The sequence below is a fragment of the Phoca vitulina genome, unplaced genomic scaffold (genome assembly GCF_004348235.1).
Source record: "Phoca vitulina isolate PV1807 unplaced genomic scaffold, GSC_HSeal_1.0 scaffold2, whole genome shotgun sequence".
Lineage (NCBI taxonomy): Eukaryota > Metazoa > Chordata > Mammalia > Carnivora > Phocidae > Phoca > Phoca vitulina.
Genome location: NW_022589705.1, coordinates 3,710,286 through 3,733,429, shown reverse-complemented (window position 1 = coordinate 3,733,429; position 23,144 = coordinate 3,710,286). Strand labels below are relative to the sequence as shown.

General features: G+C 47.3%; 1 protein-coding gene across 2 annotated transcripts; it reads left to right on the top strand.

Annotated features, from left to right (window-relative positions):
* Window positions 1-3,276: 3,276 nt before the first annotated feature.
* On the top strand, window positions 3,277-22,623 carry TENT5C (terminal nucleotidyltransferase 5C). Of its 2 annotated transcripts, none has more exons than XM_032415547.1 (2): window positions 3,277-3,359; window positions 19,221-22,623. In XM_032415547.1, exon 2 carries the CDS (start codon window positions 19,246-19,248, stop codon window positions 20,419-20,421), a length of 1,176 nt encoding a protein of 391 aa, XP_032271438.1. In that variant the 5' UTR covers window positions 3,277-3,359; window positions 19,221-19,245; the 3' UTR covers window positions 20,422-22,623. The 2 variants fall into 2 exon arrangements, with proteins under 2 accessions (XP_032271438.1, XP_032271449.1); XM_032415558.1 differs by lacking the exon at window positions 3,277-3,359 and adding an exon at window positions 5,051-5,139.
* The last annotated feature ends 521 nt before the right edge of the window (window positions 22,624-23,144 follow it).

Here is a 23,144-nt window from a genome sequence, read left to right as displayed (position 1 = left end):
TTTTATGAAACAAAACAAACAAACAAACAAAATCAGAAACAAAATTCTAGAAAAGTCAAGTAATGCTTCGAGAATAAAAAGGGGACCAAGGAAAAATATATACACATATATGAATAATTAATTTCTTTTCTGGCTCTTGGTTCTCCCCCCTCCCTAATGGTCAAAGTTACCTACTGGTCAGGAAGCTGAACAAAATTTTACCTCCACAAAGGTAGAACCAAACCATGCCAGATCAAATTCTAGGTAAGAATTTCTGAACCGTGTTCTACCCTGAGGCTACTTGTGCTAATGGTATCCACCAGGTACCAAAAAAATAGAAATGGCCCAAGAGTCAATGTAATATAAAATTTTGCATGAAGTTTATTGTGATCATGTGTCCTGGGTTTTTCTGACATTCTGGGTTCTAAGTGGTTGCTTTGTTCTCTTAAATGAATTTTCATTCAACAAGTATTCATTCATTCATCCATTCATTCATTCAACAAAACTGCTTGCCATTGGTGCTGAGCTAATTGGATATCCAAATGGAAAAAAATAAATCTTGACCCCAAACTGCACAAAAAGTGAATCTGAGATGAATCATAGATCTAACTATGAAGGCAGCAACCAAGTTCCTAGAAGAAAACAAAGGCGATGATCCCTATGGCCTTACACCGGGCAACAATTTCTTAAACAGGACATAAGAAAGCCCCAGTCCTAAAAGATGAGATTAATAAAGTAGACTTCTTTACACTTAAGAATTTCTGTTCATCAAAAGATAACATTCAGAGAATGAAAAGAAAGTCACAGACTGGGAGAAGATTTTTGTAATACATATATTGGGCAAAGGATTTATACCCAGAATATGTAAGGAACTCTTACAGATCACTAAGATAGACAACTCTCTGCAAATGGGCAAAAGACTTGAACAGACACTTCACTAAAAGGGTATCAAATGGCCAATAGAATATAAAAAGTTCCTCAACAGCACTAATCATCAGATAAATGTAAATTTATATCATAATGAAATACACACCCACTTTTTTAAATTAAAAAAACCGGTAATACCAATATTGGCAAGAATGTGGAGCAACTGGGAATCTTAAATCACTGGTTGGTATACAAATTATTATTGTATAATAATATATGAATATAATTGTATACAAATTGTTATTATTTGGCAGTATATTTAAAGCTTAATATGTATATATTCTGTGATCCTGCAATTCCAATCCTGAGTATAAATCCAACATAAAAGACATGTCTATGTAGGCCTGAGGGTACAGAGGTTCAGTTACGCCCTATGAATAAGTTCATGTAGAGCATGGGGCCTATAATTAATAATACTGTATTATATACCTGAAATTTGCAAAGAGAGTTGATCTTAAGCATTTGCACTACACATACACGGTATCTATGTGAGGTAATGGCTATGTTAATTAGGTTGGTTGTGGTAATCATTTCACAATGTGTATCAAAACATCATGTATTACACCTTAAATATACACCAACTACATCTCAATGAAGCTAGAAAAAGGAGCTAGTTTGTAGCAGCTTCATTCAGGATAGACAAAAACTTGATGCAACTCAAACATCCACTAGTAGAATGAGTATATAAATTGTTGAATATTTACATAATTAAATAATACACAACAATGGAAAAGAATGAACCATTGTTACATGCAACAGAATGGATGAATATTTAGGCACACTGTTAAGTGAAAGAAGCCAGACACAAAAATGCACATACGTGTAATTCATCCACATCAAGTTCAAACCCTGGAAAACTAATTTCTGGCGACAGAGGTCAGAATAGTGTTTACCCTTGAGGGACACTGAATGGGAAGGGGTATGAGGAAGCTGGAGATGTTCTACATCTTGAGCTGGTTGGCAGCCACATGGGTGTATACATACGTAGAAATTCATCATTGTGTACACACCAGCTTTGTGCACTATACTGAATTTATACCTCAAAAAGTGAGAAAAAATCAGACCATATATCCTAATTTTATGTCCAACAATAGAGTCACTGTGACTTTGCCTACAAGCAGGCATACTGAAATCCTATCTCATCAACGTTCCAGGAGACCTCTCCCTCCCCGGGAGAGCTCTTGAGATCTTGGCAGACACTGATATTTCAGGCACTGATGGAAGGGGAGGGATAGGGAAATAGGGCATCTGGGAAGTAACCTTTTTCTCTACCACCCAGTAGAAGATCAGTACAAGCTCAATAAATGTTTGATAACTAACAACAGCTACTATTTGATATAAACAACACTTACCACACACTTTGCATCAGACACTGCACTATTAGCTTTCCACGTTCCTATTTAGTACTTATACAAGCCTAGAAAGCTGCTCTATTTTTAGTCTCGTCATATAGGTAAGGAAAGAGATTTATGGAGGGTTGGTTAAGTTAGTTGCCCAAGGCCTTACAGATAGGTGGTGAGTGGAGATCCCAACTCACATTGATCTGAGTTTAGCACCTGGACTCTAGGCCGCTTGCTATGGAACGAGTGGATGGTGTCCAAGCCCCGCTTGCACGTTACATAACATACGCGACCCTTCGAGCAGGGCCGAAGCTGTCGCGGTTGCCCGCCTTGGCGACGGACTCCTCGAGACCCACAGTCCCACTAACCGCACACAGGTGGTAACTGCGGGCAGAGAACCAACTGCGCCGGCCTTTTCCCCGATGGCCTCCAGGCAATTTGCTTGGGGTAAGAGGAAGGCTCCCTTGGCTCAGAAACCATAAGTTTTTTTCCGACTTTGAAACACACGCCGGAGGTAGGCGTAGGGGTTTCATTCCCCACTCCTGGAGAGAGAGAACCAACGCGAAAATCCCCAGAGAAGCAAAAGAAAAAGGCCTGCGAGGGAGGGGGACGGAGATGGGAAGAGCTTAGGAGGAAGAGTTATATGATGGCAATGGCAGAAAAGAGCCTAGCGGAAAGTAGGAAGAGAGTCCCAATAACTCCGAAGTTAGGGGGGGTGTGAACCCAGCCCCTCTTTATTGCGCCTGCGCAGTGCTACCTCCTTTAGCACCCCCGCCCCTTCCCGCCGCCGAAGGTTTACTCGTCTCTCGGCAACCATTCACCCGAGGAGCCAATCAGAGGGCACCTTTTGCCCTGCCCTCGCCGTCAGCGCCCAGGCGGAAGGATCCCGTGGGCGCTGGCCCCGCCCCACCCCGCCCCTCGCTCCCCTGGGAGGGAAGGCTTAGGGGCGGGGGCGGGGGTGGGGGCGTGGTCAAGCCGTATAAGAACGGAGGGGGCGGCGGCAGGACCGCTCACTCGGTGTCGCTGCCTGGGGGCTGTAGTGACCGCGCCGCTCCTGCTGGGGGCTGCCCACGCCAAGGACCTGCCTCTGTCGTCTCCTCTTCCGCCGCCCAGGTGAGTCCCCGGTCCCCTCCCCTAAAGGTGCGAGGATGCCGCGGCCCCAGGGAGCCGCGCGCTCTGCCTTCGGGGGTCTGTCCCCGCTGAGCGGAGCTCAAGTCTTCTCAGAGCCCGGTGGGGAGCCAGAGGGGAGGTACGGACAGGTGCCGGGCCGCGGTGCTCCCTTCCCCTCTCGCTCCGGCGACGACACCCCGACACACATCCCCCCGCTCCTGAGGGCCAGGCGAGATGCCCCGAGAGGGAGCTACAACTTTCCAGAGACTTCGACCGGGGCTTGGCAAACTTCGGCGAGTTCCTGCTCGGCGCGTCCCGCGAGCTGTGCGCTGGCCGGCGCGGGCGGGGCGGCCGAAGAGCGTGCGATGGGGGCCTTCGGCCCCTTCCCGGTCCGACGGCGCCCCCGCCGCCCCTTCTTTGCTTGCGCTCCCGCGGGCACGCACACCTCCGCAGGCCAGCCGAGCGCGAATTCGAATGCGGCGGTTTCTGGAGGCGCAGTTGGAGACGCAGCGGTCAGGGGCTCGTCTCAGGCCGGGGAGGGGAGGGGCGCTTCCCCGGCTCGGCGCCAAGCCCGGGTTTCGAGGTCAGGGCGGAGATCCCTAACTTTGGGTGGACTCACACTAGACTGTGGACACCGTGAGCAGCAAGTGGTCCAAGCGAGTGACTTCCGCGCGCTGCACTTCTCTTGGAAACTTCTCGGGAATACGGTGTCTGTGCCCTGCCTGGTTCCTCCCCCTTTAGGAATGAAACTTGCTTACCGTGTAGACTAAAAGCCTTGACAGTGAGTTGACTGGGCCAGCGGTGCCGCGGGTGGCTGCCCCAGATGGAAGAGAAGGGAGGGGAGGCTGAGGAGGGTGACGAACCTGACCAGTACAGGTTGGTAGCCTGTACCCCTAAACACAGAACGCAGATGGGAGAGAAAACAAAACTGCTCTGCCTCAAAGTAAGGGAGGACTTCCGGAGAAAAGCTTGGCGAGTTTCTCTGGAGAATTAGAGCTCACCCATCCCCGCTAGAACCGCCTGATAGATAAAGCTGGACCTCACGGGAGGGATCAGCCCAGTCCCCTTCCCTCCTTTTTGTCTGGAGGAAAGGCTTCTGCAGGGCTAAGTCCTTGTCTTAGGTAGCGACCTGCTACCTTTTAAACTTTTTTTTTTTTTTAATGGAGTTATAACATGCAAGCCATGGAGTGCTTTAAAGTTCACTTATTACAGTCAGCGTTTATAAAGACTGTTGTAATCATCTGTATTGTGACAGTTGGTATTCAGGATATTTGGTAGGTGGGTCAGGAACCTGAACCTCCCCAGGAAATAAAGATTATTAAATTCTTCTGAAGTAGACTCCTGGCTTGGCCCAGCTGCCCTCCAAGGGGCGGGGTGGGGGGGTGGGGGGGGTGGGGCATGAGAGTGGCCATTGTTGGCTACACTAACCTTTCCAGGGGAGTAACTTGGCAAGGAAGCCCACAAGGAAGCAAGCCAGGCAGCCTGGGGCTGCCTGGGTGGTGAGGGGGTGGGGGAGGGTTTAGGAGCGCTTACCAAATATTGTGCTGTGTCTTAAATCCCCAAAGGTATTATTGAGGGAGTGAGACCCACACATGAGACCCTGCCATTGAAGGGGGTGGGGTGGGGACTAGAGAATGCTGACTTTTCTCTTCGCTTTCAGGGAGGCGGTCTGGCTGGACCAGCAGGGGTTCTGTCCTTTGACATTCTTGTTTGTGAAGATGGAAAACTTAATATCTCTGGAGTCAAGCTTTTACTTGAGATAACTGAAACCTTGTGTCTTAAGGTATACCCATATCTTTAGAGTACATTTATTCTCAATAAGGAGTTTTTAGAAAGAAGGTTTTGGTATATTGTATATAATTGTTCAGGTAGCTGTAGGGCGAGTCCTGTAACACAATGTGAAAGCTAAAAAAAAAAAAAAAAAAATAGCACACTTTCTTTTTTTTCTCAGCCAGGAGGCCTCTAAATTGTTACCCAAAACAAAGGTCCCTCATTTCATGACAGTGTCTGTACCTAGAGCTCACCACAGCACTCTCTATGTGGAGTTTCTTCCACAATACCTCCCTTGTATCCAGAGATTAAGTTGGAGTACCTCTGAAGGTAAGGACGTGGATCTTGCCTATTTGTCAGAATGTAATTTAGCTGAGCACCAGCGGTTCTCCCTCCTTGGTTTGCTCGCCTGTACTGTGAGTATAAGCAGCTCACGGAAATCCCATCCTGAGTTACAGAACCCCTCACCCCTGCATTTCCCAGTATGCCCCATGTAGCCTACAGCCCCCAGTGTTCAAGGCCAGGGCAAATTGTGCACATCTTGCACTACCCATCAAAGAACAGAGAAGTCCTCGTACTTCTGAAAATCCAAGGAACTGCCTAGCAATAAAGATAATGCAGAGTGGACTATAGTGCCCTTGTTCTCCCAGTGCCGGTAGTCGGACACATTTGATACAAAGTTAGAAAATGACAGGGTTTTTTAAACTGCTCAAGTAAGTAGTACCTTGTTTTCATCTTTCATCTCTGATATATTGTGTGCCTGGGGCCAGTCACCAGAGAATGACAAGCCAAGAGCTCTGAATGGTAAACCTTTTTTGTATTCCCAAGAGAAGTTGTGGAAGCCCAAGCCTAGTTTCATGAGTTAAGTTAAACTTGGGTTGTCGTGTTTGGGTTTCTTGGTCTCAGGCCAGATCTCTGGGCTGTGTGCGTTACTGTGTGGGTGTGTGGGTGTGTGTGTGTGTGTGTGTGTGTTTAGGGGTTAAAGGGAAGTAATGCTGAATCTGAGCTGTTACTTGCGATAAAACATTACTCTGGTTAGATAAGGTTCGTTGCTTTTTTTGTGATGTCACTCAAGTACACAAAAGGCAATATAGAAAAATGTGTTGTGCCATCCTGGTGTTTTGACCGTGGCCTGGCAAGCTGGCATAAGCTATATTATGATGAAGCAGCCACCCCTGTGTCTAAAGAAATGCTCATGTTTAAACAAGCCAGTTGGGTACAGCGGTAGTTCTGATCTCTTGTGATGCTTCCCAGACTTCTGGTCTCAAGCCTTTTTATCCTTTCACTAAAGAAGCTCGTATCTGGAATTTAAGTGGTTTCAATGAAGCCTCTTTGCAAACCCAGCTATGTAGGAAAGAGCCTTATGAATTGTTTAGAATCGATAGATTTTGTACAGCTGGTCCCCCTAGGCTGCCCCAGAACTGTTTGCAGAGCTTCTTGGAACAACGGGAAAAAAGGAATATGAAGAAATAATTGCTGATGTTAAGTAACTCCATGGAGGAGATTTTTCTTTAGTCTCAGAGCCTTTTGGAGGCTTGGTCACTATAAACTGCATAAAGTGTTTATTTCTTGGATAACGGTGATTGAGTCAGTAAGTAGTTAAGTCCTCCCCGGGCAGCAGTTGGTGCCAGGTGCCGAGGAGGCCAAGGCAGTGGTATGTAGAAAGGCCTTGGGGAAGCGCTCTGGATCCAGGAGGAGCCGGGACAGCGTCCTAATGCACAGGCACTCAGATTTTGCTCGTTTGTCTTAGCGACTGGCATGTGAGCCCCAGGAAGGCAGGGATCGGCGCTCCCTGCTGAATCCTCCCCGCACCCGGAGCAGGCCCTGGGGCACGGAAGGTGCTCCTGCGAATTAGATACAGTGATCTGGGGCATTAAGCTGCCAGTTCTCTCAGCGAGGGAAGTCTCCTTTAGGTAGATTCATTTTGGTGGGCCATCGGGCCGGGAGCTCTTTGGGTGGGAAGCTCCCAGCCTAAAATGCCGGGTGGTTTCTGGGCCTTTTTCTAAATGGTGGCCTCCGTTTGGTAGGTTTGGAGCCGAGGGGCCGCGCCTGCTAATTGGCCAGCAGCTGAAGCTCCTTAAGCTGAGCTCCAGACCCGCTCTCTTCCAGTGTTTCCATCCTGCGCTTCCTGCCCATCCACCCCAACCCCAGCCTCACATGGCTCGCTCAGCCTTTCTCTCTCCAGTTCACTCGGCTGCTGGTTCTGCTGATCTTTTATCTTTTTCACTTTTTGTTTCCCACTGCCATCACTGACCTGGTTCAGGGGCCTGTAGACAGCAGCTCCATGAGAGCCGTATGGGGCTCTTCTCCTGCCTCTCTGGCCAATTCTGCATCCCATGCCCCCCCCGCCCGCCCCGAACGCCACCTGAAGAACTCCCAGGAACTGCCCATCTCTCCAGAAGCTGAGCTCCTTTTCAGAACCTGTCCCCTTCTGACCTTCTGTTCATCCTCTACCTCCCTTGGACGAGTCTTCCTGATTGCCCTCCCTTGCCTCACAGAATTCATATTCAAATATTTGAACAAATCACTGTTCTTCTTTCCTCACCAAACTATATTTTGACCCAGCTTTAGACCTTCCTGAGAGACTCCTGAGGTCACCCCATCTGAGGGTCCCCATATCTCATTAGTCACCTCTTTACAGCTCTGCTGTGTACCTTGTTTTCTGTTTCTACTTTCAAATCTTCCGCTGGATGAACACACAAAGTCCCATATGTCTCCATATTCATTCTCTGTGGGCCCATTTTGAGAACAAAATTATCCACGAATCTGGAACTGCGTCTGCTCCCTCACATTACCATGTGCTTCTGTCCCCTGGGCCAGCCCTTACACGGGGGTGGGGGAAAGGGTCATCCTCCACCTTGCCCGGCTATCTCCATCCTACCCCCAAGCACACCCCGTTTATCCCTGACTTGTGCTTGTGGCTGAGGAGGTGGGCCTCGCAGCCGACTGACCCTGCGTGCTCTCGGCCCGTCGGGGCACTCACGTGGAGGAAGCGGCCGGGCGCTGCAGTAGGAAGAGTGCAGGTCCAGGAGGCGAGGTGAAGTGGACACGAAGTGAGCATGGACCCCGTGTCCAGGCCCTGGTTGGGCTTGCTCAGCTGGGAGCTAGCACTGCTACTGTCCTGAGTGTCTGGGCCTCCCGTGGTCTCTCTGCTTCCCTCCTCCCTGCCTCTGAGGCCTGTCTTGGGTTGTGAGGATGGGCCTCGACCTCTTCAGGCTTCAGTTTCCTCGTTGTGGTAAGGCCAGTCGACCGGTGCTGTCCAGGAGAAATAGGAGAGCCCCAGTTAAGTTTCTAGTAGTCATCACATAGAAGAGTAAAAATAAACAGGTGAAACGAATTTTAATGATTTTATTTAACCCATCATAGCAAATGTTAACATCTCTGTATGTAATCAATATAAAAAATATTTAGGAGATACTTTCCTTTTCTTTTTTTTCCTCCTACTGAGTTCTTGAAATCTGGGGTGTATTTTATGTTCACAGCACATCTTAGTGGTCTCAGTGTGGACTTGCCCCGTGTTGAGTGCTCAAGGGCCACACGAGGCTTGTGGATACAGTGTTGAGCAGCACGGGTCCAGACCAACTGCCCAGTGGCTCATTCTCCAGTTTTGATTCTATATGAGTTAACAGCAGCAAGTTATGGAAGGAGAGGGCAGAGGTCTTTGTCTCTTGCTTACTGACGGGTCATCAGCTCCTAGAACAGCGATCGGAGCATAGTAGGCACTCAGATACCGGAAAGAATGAAAGGAAATTCAGTCATCATAGCCCACTTACTGATAAACATTCCCACTGTGAGTCACGCCTGCCACTAAAACACAGGATATTTGATTCCTCGTCTGGTGCTCATTCTTTCATTTTTCTTTAGTTTCTTAGAGCATAATCACCAGGTAATAGAATTTCAAAGAATTGCAGATGAAATCTTCTGACTGACACTGGCAGGGGACCAGGGCTCAAACAATTTATCAGCAATTAAAATATATCAACAACTGACATTTGAAATTGCAAGAGGAAATAACTTTCAAGCAACAGGTGTCTGTGAGCTGCCAAATGACAGCAACACATGACTTGGTATATGCTAATTTAATGATAATCATTCCTAGTGGGCCATATCCGTGGCCCGCCCAGCTCCACACATGTTGAAACATCAAACACAGGGTGACTTGGCTTCTCCAGCGGAGCTGGTACAGATATAGGGTACCCCATGGTCTTGCTCCTTCACTTCAATGCATCCCCCCACCCCCCAGTGCTTCCCAGCTACCCAAATTGCCATTCTTCACAGGATTTATAATGTCAAAGGGGCCACCAAGCCTGGTGATGTGTCACTCAGGCTGAGGCCGTGCTCAGACCTGGAGGTCGGGTGCCTGCTACAGGGATGCAAACCTAAAACCTGGATGGAATGTGCATAATTAGCATCCTCCCAGAAATGGAGGCCAGCTCACACTTAGACATATGTGAATGGGGTGTGTGTGTGTGTGTCTAAAGTATGATAAGTGCTGCACTTGAGCTTGGCCCTTTCCTGATAAGGCCCAGGGATGCTGCTAGGGACGGGACAGCAAACTGAGGCCCTCCTTCTGGACACCTGACAACTGCTCCAAGTTCTAAGCTGGAGGGTTAGGTGGTGTGCGATCCTTGATAGACCCTGGGCCTGGCAGCCCTTAGACCCCGTGGACTGTACAGAAACTTGGCCATCCTTAAGGTAAACAGCCTCCTAGGAATCGTTCAGTTTTTCTCAGTCTAGTCAGTCTTTAAAACAGTAGGGGCCGGCTCTGGCGATCTCTTTAAATGAGTCAGACCAGTAACATCTCTGATTTAGACAGAGGCATTTCATAGGAGGAAGTGGGGCGCCAAGTTGCAACAGGGATTATTTCCAGTTCAAGTGGTGTATGTAGCACTTAATATCGCTGACACCCCGGAAAAATCAAGACTTCTGTGCTTAGCTTCCATCTAAAGATGTCCATGTCCTGACCTTGTTAACGTTTACATTTGCGACGATTTCGGGGTATTCCTCTAAGCGTGTGCACCTCTGCGGTGTCCCTGTTACAGTATCTGGGCCCGTGTTTTGATTCTGTTTTGTGCTGTTTTGCAGCCACAGCATGAGCTCTTCTAGCGTTATCTCCCCAGCCACACTTGCTCAAGCATCCTATTTTGAAAGACGAGAAAGTGCTTTCTGTTTGGAGTCCTCTTAGGGCGGGTGTCTGTGGACAGAGCCCAATCTCTGATAACCATTCAGACCATCTGTGGGCATCCGTGGGAAGGCAGAACTTGGGAGGGCCCCTTGAACTCGAAGCATGGTGCTGAGCCAGGCGGCCCTGGCTTCTGGTGACCTGCTTCTGCTTCAGTCCGGGACACCCCTTTCCTTCCGCTGAGGCAGCACGCCGGCTGCCATGGGAATCACACCAAGTTTGGGGGCTGTGGCGCACATGGATGTTCAGTGGCTAGGACCTCCTGATAACCCTGGGAAAATAGATTGGGACCTCTGGCTGAACATGACCAAGCGGAGAGTGGGAACAGGCCAGCTGCGGGATCTGTTGCGTCACTGACTTAGAACTGTCTTCTCTGGGCAGAGTTCTGCGGCACGGCTCTGTTGTTTCTTTGAATGGAGGCAGAGTATGTTTGCGAGTGTTCTAGAAAGAGCTAACACACAGTATATTTTACTGTCCTTTTCATAAACAAGACATTATTTTACCTGGTTCGATTGCTTTGGGCTGTCTGCTAATGTAAACTCTTATTCCGTGGACATTCATGTGAAACAAAAAAGCATGTCTCAGTTATCTCTACCATTTCCATGTGTTTGGGGGCAGAGGAGTCTCCAGAATGCGGCCTTCCCCTGGAGGCGGGGCCTGGGCAGACAAAGGCTTCCTCAGGCTGCCCCCTGGTCCTCCATAACTCCTGGCCTTCACCACACAGTCGAGGATGAGGGAGGATTTCTCTCCAGAAGGCCACATCTACTTTGAGCCGGTTTTTCTCCTTGCTGCCCGCTGGTCTGGTGCTGCGTTTACCAAGTCCACGGTCATCCAGAGTGCCCGGCTTGTTTCTCGAGGGCGTAGGCATCTCAAGGGCCAAACTCTGTGCAGTTGGGGAGGTGGCAGGTGATGTGTGCATTCGTCAGTCTGTGCCAGGCTCTTCTGTGTTCAGTGCCATCCCAGCTCCCCTCCCTCCCCGAGCTCGCCAGAGGGGTGCCCATCACTGCTTGCGAACTTGCCTACCTTCTGTCTGCAGCTCCGGTTGGGTTATCAGTTTCTGGGATCTAGAAAGTTGCCCTCTTGTCTGCAGAGTGTCCTGTTCTGTTGCTTTATCAGCAGATCAACACTGCCGATCTTCCAGCCAGCAGAGCGCATCCCCGCAACTGTCCCCGCGCTCTCTGAGAACCACTGCCTGGCAGCCTGGCTGACATCCGGCAGCTCCCTCAAAGGGAGCAACCTGGGCCTTCACCTCACAGCCACTGCTCCTTTAAAACAAACCTGAGTGTAATGATTAGCATTTCTGTACATAATTACCTTCCATTCTGGTGGATCCAGCCAGATCCAGCCATGGATCCCCGAATCCATGATGATCTGCAGGGAGAGGGTCTCTGTACTGACAGCTGCGAGGGACTCGCGCTCCGAATGCTTCTGCCTTGCCTCCGGCACCTGCCGTCTGGCCCACCTCACTCGGGGCCCTTAGCTCATCTAGCCACCTTCCTTCCCGCTGTCCTATAAAAACCCTTCATACCTTTCACCTCTTCCCTCCACTTACTGCCGTCTAGTTTTTACAACTACCTGAGCAACTAGCTTATCTTCCAAGCCCTACCCGCACCCCAACACATGCACCCAAGCTATCTACCTCCTAGGAAGCCCCTCAGTCCCATTTGTGCCAATTTCCTGGCAGGGCATCCTTGGACAGTTAACACTTTGTATGACCTCTTTGTTCCCCGGTCCCCTTTCCTGTAAAGTAGGGATAAGAGTAGCACTGGTGTACACATCAGAGGGGTTGATCTGGATAAAGCTGGATCAGATAGAATTTGGTGATTCATGTTAGGGCACCTGGCTGGACAACTGGTCACATTTGGTCTCTCCCCCGATGAAGAGGGCCTGGAGGGCTGTGCACCTGCTAGTACCTGCTGGAACTTCTAAGGAGGTAGTCAGTGGTTTCTGAGTGGATAGTGTTGATAAGATGTTTAGATTATGACACCGCTGATGTGCGTCCCCATTGAGAAATAGGATTTCCCACACCATGGGCAGTGAATTGCCTTCTCTGGTGCTTCTCTGAGGGGTACCTCTAAAGACACCTTGGCGTCCTCGAAGATGAGCACTGACTCATGTCCTTTGCTCAACTGGAATCTGCTCTAAAGCAGGCAATAAAGGGTGATTGGTTCAAGCTCTGCTGTTTTCAGTGTATGTGGTGGAGATAAAGTGTCACAGTTATAGGGGTAACTTTCTCCTTTTCTGGTTAAGACGAATACAATCTCTGTTATAGAAGAGATCACCGTGGTCGCAGCACTGTGGTAGGGCACTGTGCACCTGTGGACTTGTAGCAGGAGTCTATACCCTCGCCCTGCCTCCCACCCCGCCAGTGGCGGAGCGAGCTTGGTGGGGACCGTTGCCCGTTCCAAGGGTTTGAATGTTCGCTCTAGAGTTGAGGATCTGGGGTCAGTTCACGTAATCTTTTCTGATCTTTATTCCTTAATTTGTGCAAAAGGGACAGTTGTAGCTTCCTCGGAGTGCTTGTGAGGATTAAATGGGAATTGATGTGAAGGGGCTTATGCTAAGTACCCTTTCTTTTGCACACACGTTTGTACCTTCATTTTACAGGGAATGTGGGTCTCATTTACTCGGGTTGCTGAAAGAATTGGTGGGATAGAAGAGTATGGTGTGTATGCCACCCTCTTTTCACTTCTGCTTAAACTCTCTAGGTTTTTATATGCAATGAGTAGTTTCTTTTTCCTGGAAGTACCCTCTGTGGTATACTGGAGGGGGAAGAGTTTGTGTGGAAGATGCCTGCCTCGCATGCATGGGTCCCCTCTCAGCCCGGAGCTGGGGACAGCAAATGTCTTTGCTCTGCATACACACCTCCCGTAGTCTGTCACCAGGCTTGGTCCATTGCCCATGGCTGTGTCTCTTACCTCAAGCCTGGAAAGTGTTGCTAGGAAGGTCCAGGTTTTTGAGGTAATATCCAGTAACCATAAAAGGAAATGTTGTCATCAAAGGAATGTTGAAATGTGTTTGAGTTTCTTTTGTATTCTTAAACCCCAGCAGGGTCAGAGGACGAGGGTGTTGCTCAGTTGTCTCTGGAGGGGATGGAGGGCTGCCATAGCTGAGAGCCTCTGTTCACACCTCAGCGTTTCCATGAAACCTTTGGGACAGTAGCTTCTAGAGCTTTCACGTGAAATATCGCAGACTCAGACTTACATATACACTGTCCTTAACTTCACAGATGGACATTTCCACATATACTGAGAACCCTGTGGACAGTGTCTATGCCTAATACCCGGCATAAATAGGAATCAGTGTTGATTTGACCTAAGCCCTCGACCTTAAGACCCAGAAGTGTTACGTAGGCTCTTCACGCTCATCTCCAGCTTGTCTGTCTGCCTGTCCTGCTGGCCCACCTTGAGTCCCCTCACATTTTCGTAGCCTCTGTCACTCTTATTTCTGGGCTCTAGATAAGCTAGGAAGCAGGACTAGACGTGGCTTTCTCTCTCTCTCTCTCTCTTTTTTTTTTTTTTTCTATTTTTTTTTCAATTAGGGCTTAATCATAGGTTTTCAGATCAACCTGCCTTTGAGGGCCTCTGGCACAGGCCACAGGAAACAAAGGTAAGTTAGACATGAACTTGTCCTTAGGAGCTTGGTTTATTCTTCTTTGGGCTTGGTCAGTCTTTTCCTCTCACTTTTTGCTGCTGTTCCTGCAAACCTGTCTTCCAGTGTGTGCATTCTACCCTCCTGCTGCAGCCAGATGGTAGAAGAAAAGGGAATTCAGGGGCACCTGAGGTGGTTAGTCATCACGAGTCCAACTTTGTAGGAGATTAAGTACTTTGAACTGAGTAGGCAGTTGGTCATCCTCACTTATAAAATGGTGCCTGAATTACCAAATCAGTGAGAAATCCTGGTTCCCACCTTGCCCAGCTTCTACTGTGCAAAATACAATGACTCTGCTTCTCAGTGAATCTTCCTTCTCCGTAAAAGGAAAATCAAACCCCAGTTTGAATTTACCAGGCATCAAATTAATTTTGTTTTCTAGTCATCATTTTGTTAATTCTGCTAACTAGAGTTTGCCTTTAACCTGGCCCTTTCGTGAGTTGAGAATGTGTTTCACATGATTCTTTTATATGCAGATTATATCAATGTTGATCTCAAGCGGTTAATTAAAACTCAAACTGTTACACTAAGCTCTGGTATGTTATCTAAGCCCTCAGGGCCTATGACTTGGATTTATTCTAGTAATACCAGTGTTTGTTGGGGTCACTAAAAAAAATATACTTTTGATATCAGAAATTGTTTGGGCGAGAGAAAACAAAGAATTCCTTTGTAATTGTCATCCGTAACTTATTTTGGCCTCCTTCTAATGGGCTAAGCACTGAATATGAACCCTGCCTAAATTTGAGCCTTCAGTAGCTTGAGCTCTTCTGTATCTAAGTCATGATAAACTGGAAGAATTAAGAACTACACCATGGATTTGTCATTTGTCATGTTCCACACCATGCTTTTATATGAACTACTTTTTTCTAAAAGTTAACTCCATTGTTCACATGTATGTCAGAAGAAGTTAGCACGCAAGATGCCAAACACAGACATCTTAGATTCCTGGTAAATGTTGACTGCATTTATTAAGGTTCTTGCAACTGTAACTGATAACATAACAGCATCATGAGGGTCACTATCATATGTCTGAAATGAGAAATAGCAATTCTTATAAAACTACAAAAAACCACTTCGGGATGACAAACATAGAAAGGGTCTAGATGAGATGGCTTATCCATTATTTTGAAAGTCTGGAGGATTTTTGACAAACAATGGACATCTTCTATTAAACAGTGGAGAAGTAGAAACTCGACTAAAAGCTATTCTAGGGGAAAAACAGTCCCTCCTCCCCTGCCTACCTCCTAGAGATCCACATTTAAGGCTTGGAGGGGAAGCTTCTATGTGTTATTTGATTTGGGGACAAAGAGATGGTGGGGAGTGATAGGAAAGGCATTGAAAGAACTAAATAAGGTAGCAGATGAGTTAGAAGGCTCACGGGGGAAAGATTTTCAGATATGGCTCGTAAGATTTTAACTATTTTCAGTTAATACATGTGTAGGTTCTCAATTCAAAAAGGATAAAATAAGTTTCCTTTGTCCCATCTCCCAATCTAGAAGGGGATATTTGGTATAGGCCGAAGTACTTGTGTTTCCTTCCAGAGATCTGTATAAATGTACAAGCATGGGCTTGTGCTTTTACACACGCACGGTTGGTTTTCTATGAATAAACCTCGACTAGCATTTCACATTCTCAGAGATAGAGAGCTGCCTCCATTCCTTGGGACAACTGCGTGCAATCGTATACTGTTGTACACATGCATTAAGTCGTTTCACCTTCTATTGATGACTCTGGAGCTTTACAGATAATTCTCCAGTGAATATCCTTGTGCATGCTGGCCAGTATACCCACAGGATAAAATCAAAAGTAGAAAAGTAGACTTCCTAAAAGTAGAATTGATTTATAAAGAGTACATTCACTTAAAATTGAGAGTCCCACGCTGTTCTTCGGAGAGAACCCATGGGCAGTGTGCTAACGGGTGTCTGCTTCTTGATCTCTGCCGATCCGATAGGTAAGAATGATACGGTGAAATTTTACTTACCTTAAGGTAAGGCTGAATGTGTTCTGCATCTGAGCCACTGTTCAGGTATTATTTTGTCCCTTCTTCTGTTGGGGTGCTAGTCTTTCTCATTTGTAGGAGCTCATTCTTCATTAATAAAATAAGTACTTTGCCTCACGTTGCAAATATTTTCCTAGTGTTTTCTTCTGCCTTCTTTGTGGTGTTTTTACCATGTAGATATTTTTATTTTTCTGTATCAAATGTTTGACTTTTAGGTTTTATGTGATTTAGAAAGGACCGCCTACTGTACATTTGTATGTGTAAATTCCATGTTTCCCCAGGACTCTTAGGGTCTTTAATTCATCCATCTAGATCTTAGTTTGGCACAAGACAAGGAGTCACCTTATTTATTTTTTAAATGTAGATAACTTCTCTACATGTCTAAACTTTTTGTCTCTATTATTTTGAAATGCCTCCTTCATTATATATGAAATCCCTCATGTATAAGATTTTATTTCTAGGTTTTAAAAATTCTGTTCCAACAGTCTGTCTTTTTGTACCAATACCACACTGTTTCGATTATTGTGGCTTCAAAATACCTCTTATGGGGCTAATATGTACATCATCCTTGTTTCTCATAACTCTCCTGGCCATTCTTGCCCCTCCTGCCATATGAACCTTACAGATTTTCAATCTAAAACAGATTCTAACTTTGAACCTCCTGCAAGTTTAGAGATTTAAAAATCTATGAAAGGTCTCGTGCTTATGTCTTCCCCTTCTCTCCCCACTCCCTCCCCGGAGAAGGAATGATAGCTTTCATCACGTTCCCACTGGTGTTAGATGTTCCTTCTCTAAGAACTACTGTTCTAAAGGTGGGAGTAGTTCTGACTTTAATTTTAGAAACTTTTTTTTTCTTCTCACAACTCTTTTGAAAAAAAAGGCACGAGTCAAAAGTCATTCCTATAGTTATTTTCTTCTACAACATTATTGAGGTTCTTCCTAGAGATATTCTTAAAATTAATTGTTCATTCTCTTCCAAGTATTGATTCACTTGCTACTCCTCTTTTGCTGTGACTTCTCATACCTGTATCATAAACATGAGACTTGGAAGCATAATAGCAGGTGATACATAGGGAGGGAAGGTTGTGTTTTTATAGGGAGATCAACATACCTGATGGAAATCTGTGTCACCAAATCATAGATAGTTTAGCAGCATCTCAAAACAAAGCTAGCGCCAGACCGCTTTGTAGTCATTTGGACTTAATTGTGCAGCGCCCCGTGTAATAGGCACAGTGTACTGTGTGCTGATCATAAAAGGGCCACAGAGAACCAAATGTACATAGAGCACATGAAAACGATGTCCCAAGTCTGACATGAAGCCAAATGCTAGCCCCAGTGAGCATGAAGTATTTCGCCACAAATTTTGCTTGTTATCCTTAACCTAGGCCTGCTTTGGTAGAATGATCTAGAGAGCCTAGAGCTTTTTAACACTGTCCAAACAGGTTTGAAGGGAAACTTATCTGCCCCTTGGCAAGTATTCTTTCGTAGCAAGCACAGAAGAAGCCCGGAGAAGCCCCAGATTGGTCTTCCTAGAGCCTGCTGGGATCATGTGACCACCCTTCCTGTTGCTGGCCAAGCACATTCAACCCCTTAATCTACAGACCAAAGGAAGCCTGTGCTCTGGCTTGAGAGGTGTCTGATAGCCAGACTCGACAATTCGCTAGGTCTTGGCTGCACGTTGCCTTCTGGCCCTAAATCCCAGCCCAGAGCTCATGTTGCCTTTCTGTCCCTGTGAGTGAACTAACTCTTCTGTGGCCTTCTTGTTCACTCCAATCAAGGGAACACGCCTTTCTTCTACCTTTATATTCCATCTTCTTTCTACCACACACTGCCTTTTATTGCTATGTGTGTTCTCACCCACCTTCTTAATGGCCAGCTCCTGGAAAGCTTGTCTCGGGGTGTCCAGTGGTGCCCCCCACACTGAGTGACAACCATCACCATCCCTCTGAGCGATTGTGTCAGGCGAGGATCCCTGGCACCAGTGCAAGCCTAAGACCCAAGCTGGAACCTCAGGACAGTGATGGTGGATGTGCATTCAAAAGCAGCGGTTTCCAAACAATGAAACTGCAGAAGTTGGGATGGGTTTTGTGTGTGCCTAGCAAGTCAGGAAGGCGAAGGGGCCGGGGAAACTCTGTGCTCGCCCCAAAGGGTGAGGATAGCACCTTGACATTTTGTTTCTGCTCTTACGTCTGTCTAGCTAATGTTTGACCCACGTGGATCCACAAGCACCTTGACTTTCTAATACAGCAGTATTTGTTTTTACACATTAGGATTTCCAGGGATCTGTTGTATTTTATTTTCTGAAACGTAAGACTTGGTTGAAGATTACTTTGGTGTAACTATGGTTCTAGCAAGTGAAGCGTGAGATGGAATGTTTTGCTCCTCATACTGAGAGCTCACTTGATTCTCAGGTAGCCTGAAGGTGCTAGATTTCAAAATACAGTGAGAAGATCACACTGCCCCCAGGAAGTTTCCCACGTGCCGCGGAGGGCCCTCCTTGCTGACAGAGCTGATCCACCTCAGGGCTGACCCGAACCTTTGTTGCCAGGAATCTTGTCATCCAGACGGTTCCCTGGCGTCCCACTCTGGATAACGGAGGTGCTGGTTACAGGGCAGACCACTCCCCTGAGTGAAAAGGACGTGGGGTTCTTGCTAACAAGATATCCGCGTACCTGGTTCTAGCAGGACTGATCTGACATCCTGTCCTCGGTGTGGTTGCGACCCAGAGTTGAATCTTCATCTCCTCATGGAGTGAAGGAAGTCTTTTCCTGGGGTGGGGGTGGGGGTCTTGTGTTCAGGGTGTGGGGGTGGTAGCTTAGGTATCAGCCAGTTCAAGATGTAGGTAGGCATGCAAAGGCAGGAGAGGTAATTCTATGAAGAACAAGGAAAATTAGCCTAACCTATAGGCCTTCGATTGAGGAACGTGTTTAGGTGACTTTGTTTAAGAAGTTTGTCTACCTCCCTTCACACAGACCACTGTCTTGCAGACAAAACAAGTGAAACAAAGAAACCAGCCCCACATAAAACAAAATTACGAAGCAGAGAGTAGGTTTCTGTATATGTTGTCCTTACTCCGTGCACATACCCTCCCACACACATCCGTGACCTGTAACCCTCGCAGCAGCACCCAGTAGTAGGCACCCGTTGTCACTGTTGTGCGGGAAAACATTCAGAGATCGTTGAGCATCTGCTCTGAGTCCCTCGGGCTGCTTGGCCATGGAGAAGCGAATCCTAACTCTGTTTCTCGCCCCCTCACTTTCAGTTTCCCCGCAAGAACACTCCCCAAGATGGCAGAGGAGAACAGCAATACCAGGGACTGCGTGTCCTTCAGCGTGCTCAACTGGGATCAGGTTAGCCGGCTGCATGAGGTCCTGACCGAGGTCGTACCCATCCATGGACGAGGCAACTTTCCAACCTTGGAGATAACTCTGAAGGACATCGTCCAGACCGTGCGCGGCCGGCTGGAGGAGGCAGGCATCAAAGTGCAGGACGTCCGGCTGAATGGCTCCGCAGCGGGCCACGTCTTGGTCAAAGACAATGGCCTGGGTTGCAAAGACCTGGACCTGATCTTTCACGTGGCTCTTCCCACGGAGGCAGAATTTCAGCTGGTCAGAGATGTGGTGCTGTGCTCTCTTCTGAACTTCCTGCCGGAGGGCGTGAACAAGCTCAAGATCAGCCCGGTCACCCTGAAGGAGGCGTACGTCCAGAAGCTGGTGAAGGTCTGCACGGACACTGACCGCTGGAGCCTGATTTCCCTCTCCAACAAGAATGGGAGGAACGTGGAGCTGAAATTCGTCGACTCCATCCGGCGCCAGTTTGAGTTTAGCGTGGACTCTTTTCAGATCATCCTGGACTCTCTGCTCTTCTTCTACGACTGCTCCAGCAGCCCCATCTCTGAGCACGTCCACCCCACGGTGATCGGGGAGAGCGTGTATGGGGACTTTGAGGAAGCCTTCGACCACCTGCAGAACAGACTGATCGCCACCAAGAACCCCGAAGAGATCAGGGGCGGGGGACTGCTCAAGTACAGCAACCTCCTCGTGCGGGACTTCCGGCCCACAGACCAGGAAGAAATCAAAACTCTGGAGCGTTACATGTGCTCCAGGTTTTTCATCGACTTCCCGGACATCCTCGAACAGCAAAGGAAGCTGGAGACCTACCTTCAAAACCACTTTGCCGAAGAAGAGAGGAGCAAGTACGACTACCTCATGATCCTTCGCAGGGTAGTGAACGAGAGCACCGTGTGCCTCATGGGGCACGAGCGGAGGCAGACCCTGAACCTCATCTCCCTCCTGGCCTTGCGCGTGCTGGCAGAGCAGAACATCATCCCCAACGCCACCAACGTCACCTGTTACTACCAGCCAGCTCCTTACGTCAGTGATGGCAACTTCAACAACTACTATGTTGCCCATCCTCCCGTCACCTACAGCCAGCCGTACCCTACCTGGCTGCCCTGTAACTAACCTTGAGACCTGAGGGCTTCCGCAGTGGGAACCCCCATAGGGCAAGGGCTCTCAGGTAGGGGAGCCTCCTTCTAGATGTAGGTGTTTGGCTTTTAAAGGGGAACTCAGCTCTGATTCTGCTCTTTTTTTCTTTGTGCACCCATTGGAATGGGTCTACAGTGTATCATGAGCCAACCCTAAAGGGACCCATTATTCCAGTGCCACTTTGGAAAATGCTATAGGAAGTACGACCTATCCACATCTTTCCAAGACAGACACTAACATGCCATGTCCCAAACAGCCGCACGGGGAGATTGGAGCTCCGTGCGCTAATGGAATCTGGGAGAATGGGCCGTGTCTCTTCTCACCCAAGCCTAGCGTAGGCTCTGTTGGCCTTCACGAGGGATTCTCAGCTGTTCTATGAAAGTTGTGGTTATAGTCTATTTTCTTGTACCAGTTTTAGCCAGGCAGAAAATGGTGGACATGAGAGTGGTCTCGTGACTTCATTTTTGTTCAAGGGACTGAATTGCTTACGTTTATTCCCTGTTAGCAGAGCTGAGGATTTCTTCCATGAATAAACCAAAGCTGGTAGCTGGAGCATTGAGATCTGGTTGACAGTGGTTTATGGTTTAGATGCTGTGCTCTCACGAGGAATTGTGAGATATTGCTGAGGAAAAAAAAAAAAAAAGACCTTTGCTTGAAATGTAACTTGAAAACAAAATAAAATGTGGAACATAATGTTAAAGCAGAATTGTGGTGGCGGCGGCGGGGTGGGGGAGAGGGTGATTGTAAATAGGAAACGTGAATGTTCAGTTGTTTTTTTTTTTTCTTTAAGGAATTCTTATTGAATGACACTTTGTTTTTTTCCCTCCCTCAGCAGCTCATCACTTTAGTTTTGCTCTTCCTAAGACTAAGGATTGTGCTGAGTCTAGAGCCCTTATAGTAACTGATGTGAGAGGGTCTTCCCATGTTTTAATTGGAAACCCATTTTGGTCACATTCCAAGGATAACAAGCTGTTTTTCTGGAATACCTTTGCTGATTATTTTTTGTTTGTTTTTGTTCTTTCTTCAAAAAATAGTGATTTCCTTCTCCAGGCTTTTTTTGGGCAGCACATGAATTCGGGATTTTCAGTAGAAAGGAATGACCTGTGGAATGACCTGCTGCTGTGGGCAGAGTCCTCTGGCTTACGATTGCTCTAGAATCGATCCCTCTGCCCCTGCGCTGTGTGCGAGGTAGAGACTTAGCGCTCATTCGGGCTTGGTGTGCCGCACGGGAGCTGCCAGGGCTCCTTGCAATGATTAATTCTGGTGGATTCAGGGAAGAATGGAGTAAATGGAGAATGGCCTTCCTTATTCTGGTAGATTTGACCATACTTGTTTCTACTGTGCACTTTAGAAGAAAAACAGTGTTAATCTCCAGTCTAAAGCAAGCTCGGTAAATGGCAGAGTTCTAGGCTACTGCTTTCCCAGTCGATTTAGGTAAGGAATTTTGTGTTTTGAAAACTTTTGTGGGATCTCTTAGAAAGCATCACTCTAGGGTATTGAGGGCAAAGGAACTCAGTATCGCCAACCAGCTTGGTCTGTAAAGTGATTTCATCAAATCCACGCTCCTGATTTTTTTCTTTCTCCTGTGGCCATAAAAAAATCCCAAGCCCTGAGTGATTGCTTTCCTTTCTCCTTGCTTTAAACAATGAAGATACCTTAATGCAGAAAGGCTTAGCAGAAAATGCATGGTTTTCCTTTTTCTGAAGATGGTATTTTCAGGGTTTTTTTGGGGAATGTGATGTCTTGGTCCTTTTAAAAGCAGATTGGGTGTGACTGAACCCCTGGGCTCAGCTGGTATCTGTGTTGTGTTACACTAGGTGAATAGAGGCCACTTCTGTGTGTAAGTAACCAGCTCTGCTTTGCCTGTGAACCATAGTTACATTTGAATGCACTAGCTTTGAGTCTAGGCTGGTTTTATATTGACGGGGGGCCCAGCATGCTTCAGGGTTAAAAAGGGGGGGGGATGAATAGTGAATCCCAACTTTAAAAACTATGTGCTCATCCATGACATTAAAAGGCTGCCACTATAGTCTAATGGCAACATCTTTGCGCAGAAATGACAGATCTGATTAACCAAAACTTTGAGATGTGATGAAGCCACCAACATAAGCACTTGCTAACAGAAGTCAGTCAGTATTGCTCCTACTAGAAGGCTTGAGGGTCAGGGTGATGAGGCTCCAGACGAAGATAGAATCAGAACCACATCAAGTAATTAAATTTCCACTTTGCCCTTGGAGTTCTTTCTGCTTATATATATATATATATTTTTTGTTTTTCCTAACTGGTACTAGTCCTCTTCTGAGGATGAAGGGAAGCCCAGAAGTTGTTAGAAATTCCCAGTCTCCCCTCTGCCCGCTCCCGCACCCCCTTAGTTCTTTACCACCATTGCACAATGACCATCTTAGTGCAATCCGTTCACTTGAAGTTCTCAGTCAGCCCCACCATTTTGGAGTTTGAAAGTAGACACGTGTTCTAGAACCTCCATCAGGGTAAAAGGCTGCACTGACCAAAGCTGCACTTTTAAAACCTCACCCTGGTCCAGTGGTGTTTCTCCCTGCTCTACAAGGCCTTTGCCGGCCTCAGAATAGATCAGGTAACCTTGAATTTCGGGTGTTTGGAAATTCCAGCTGAAACCTGCCTTTCATGCTGCTCACACAAGCACCAGGTCCCCTGAACTGGTACCGAGACCTGTGGTTCCT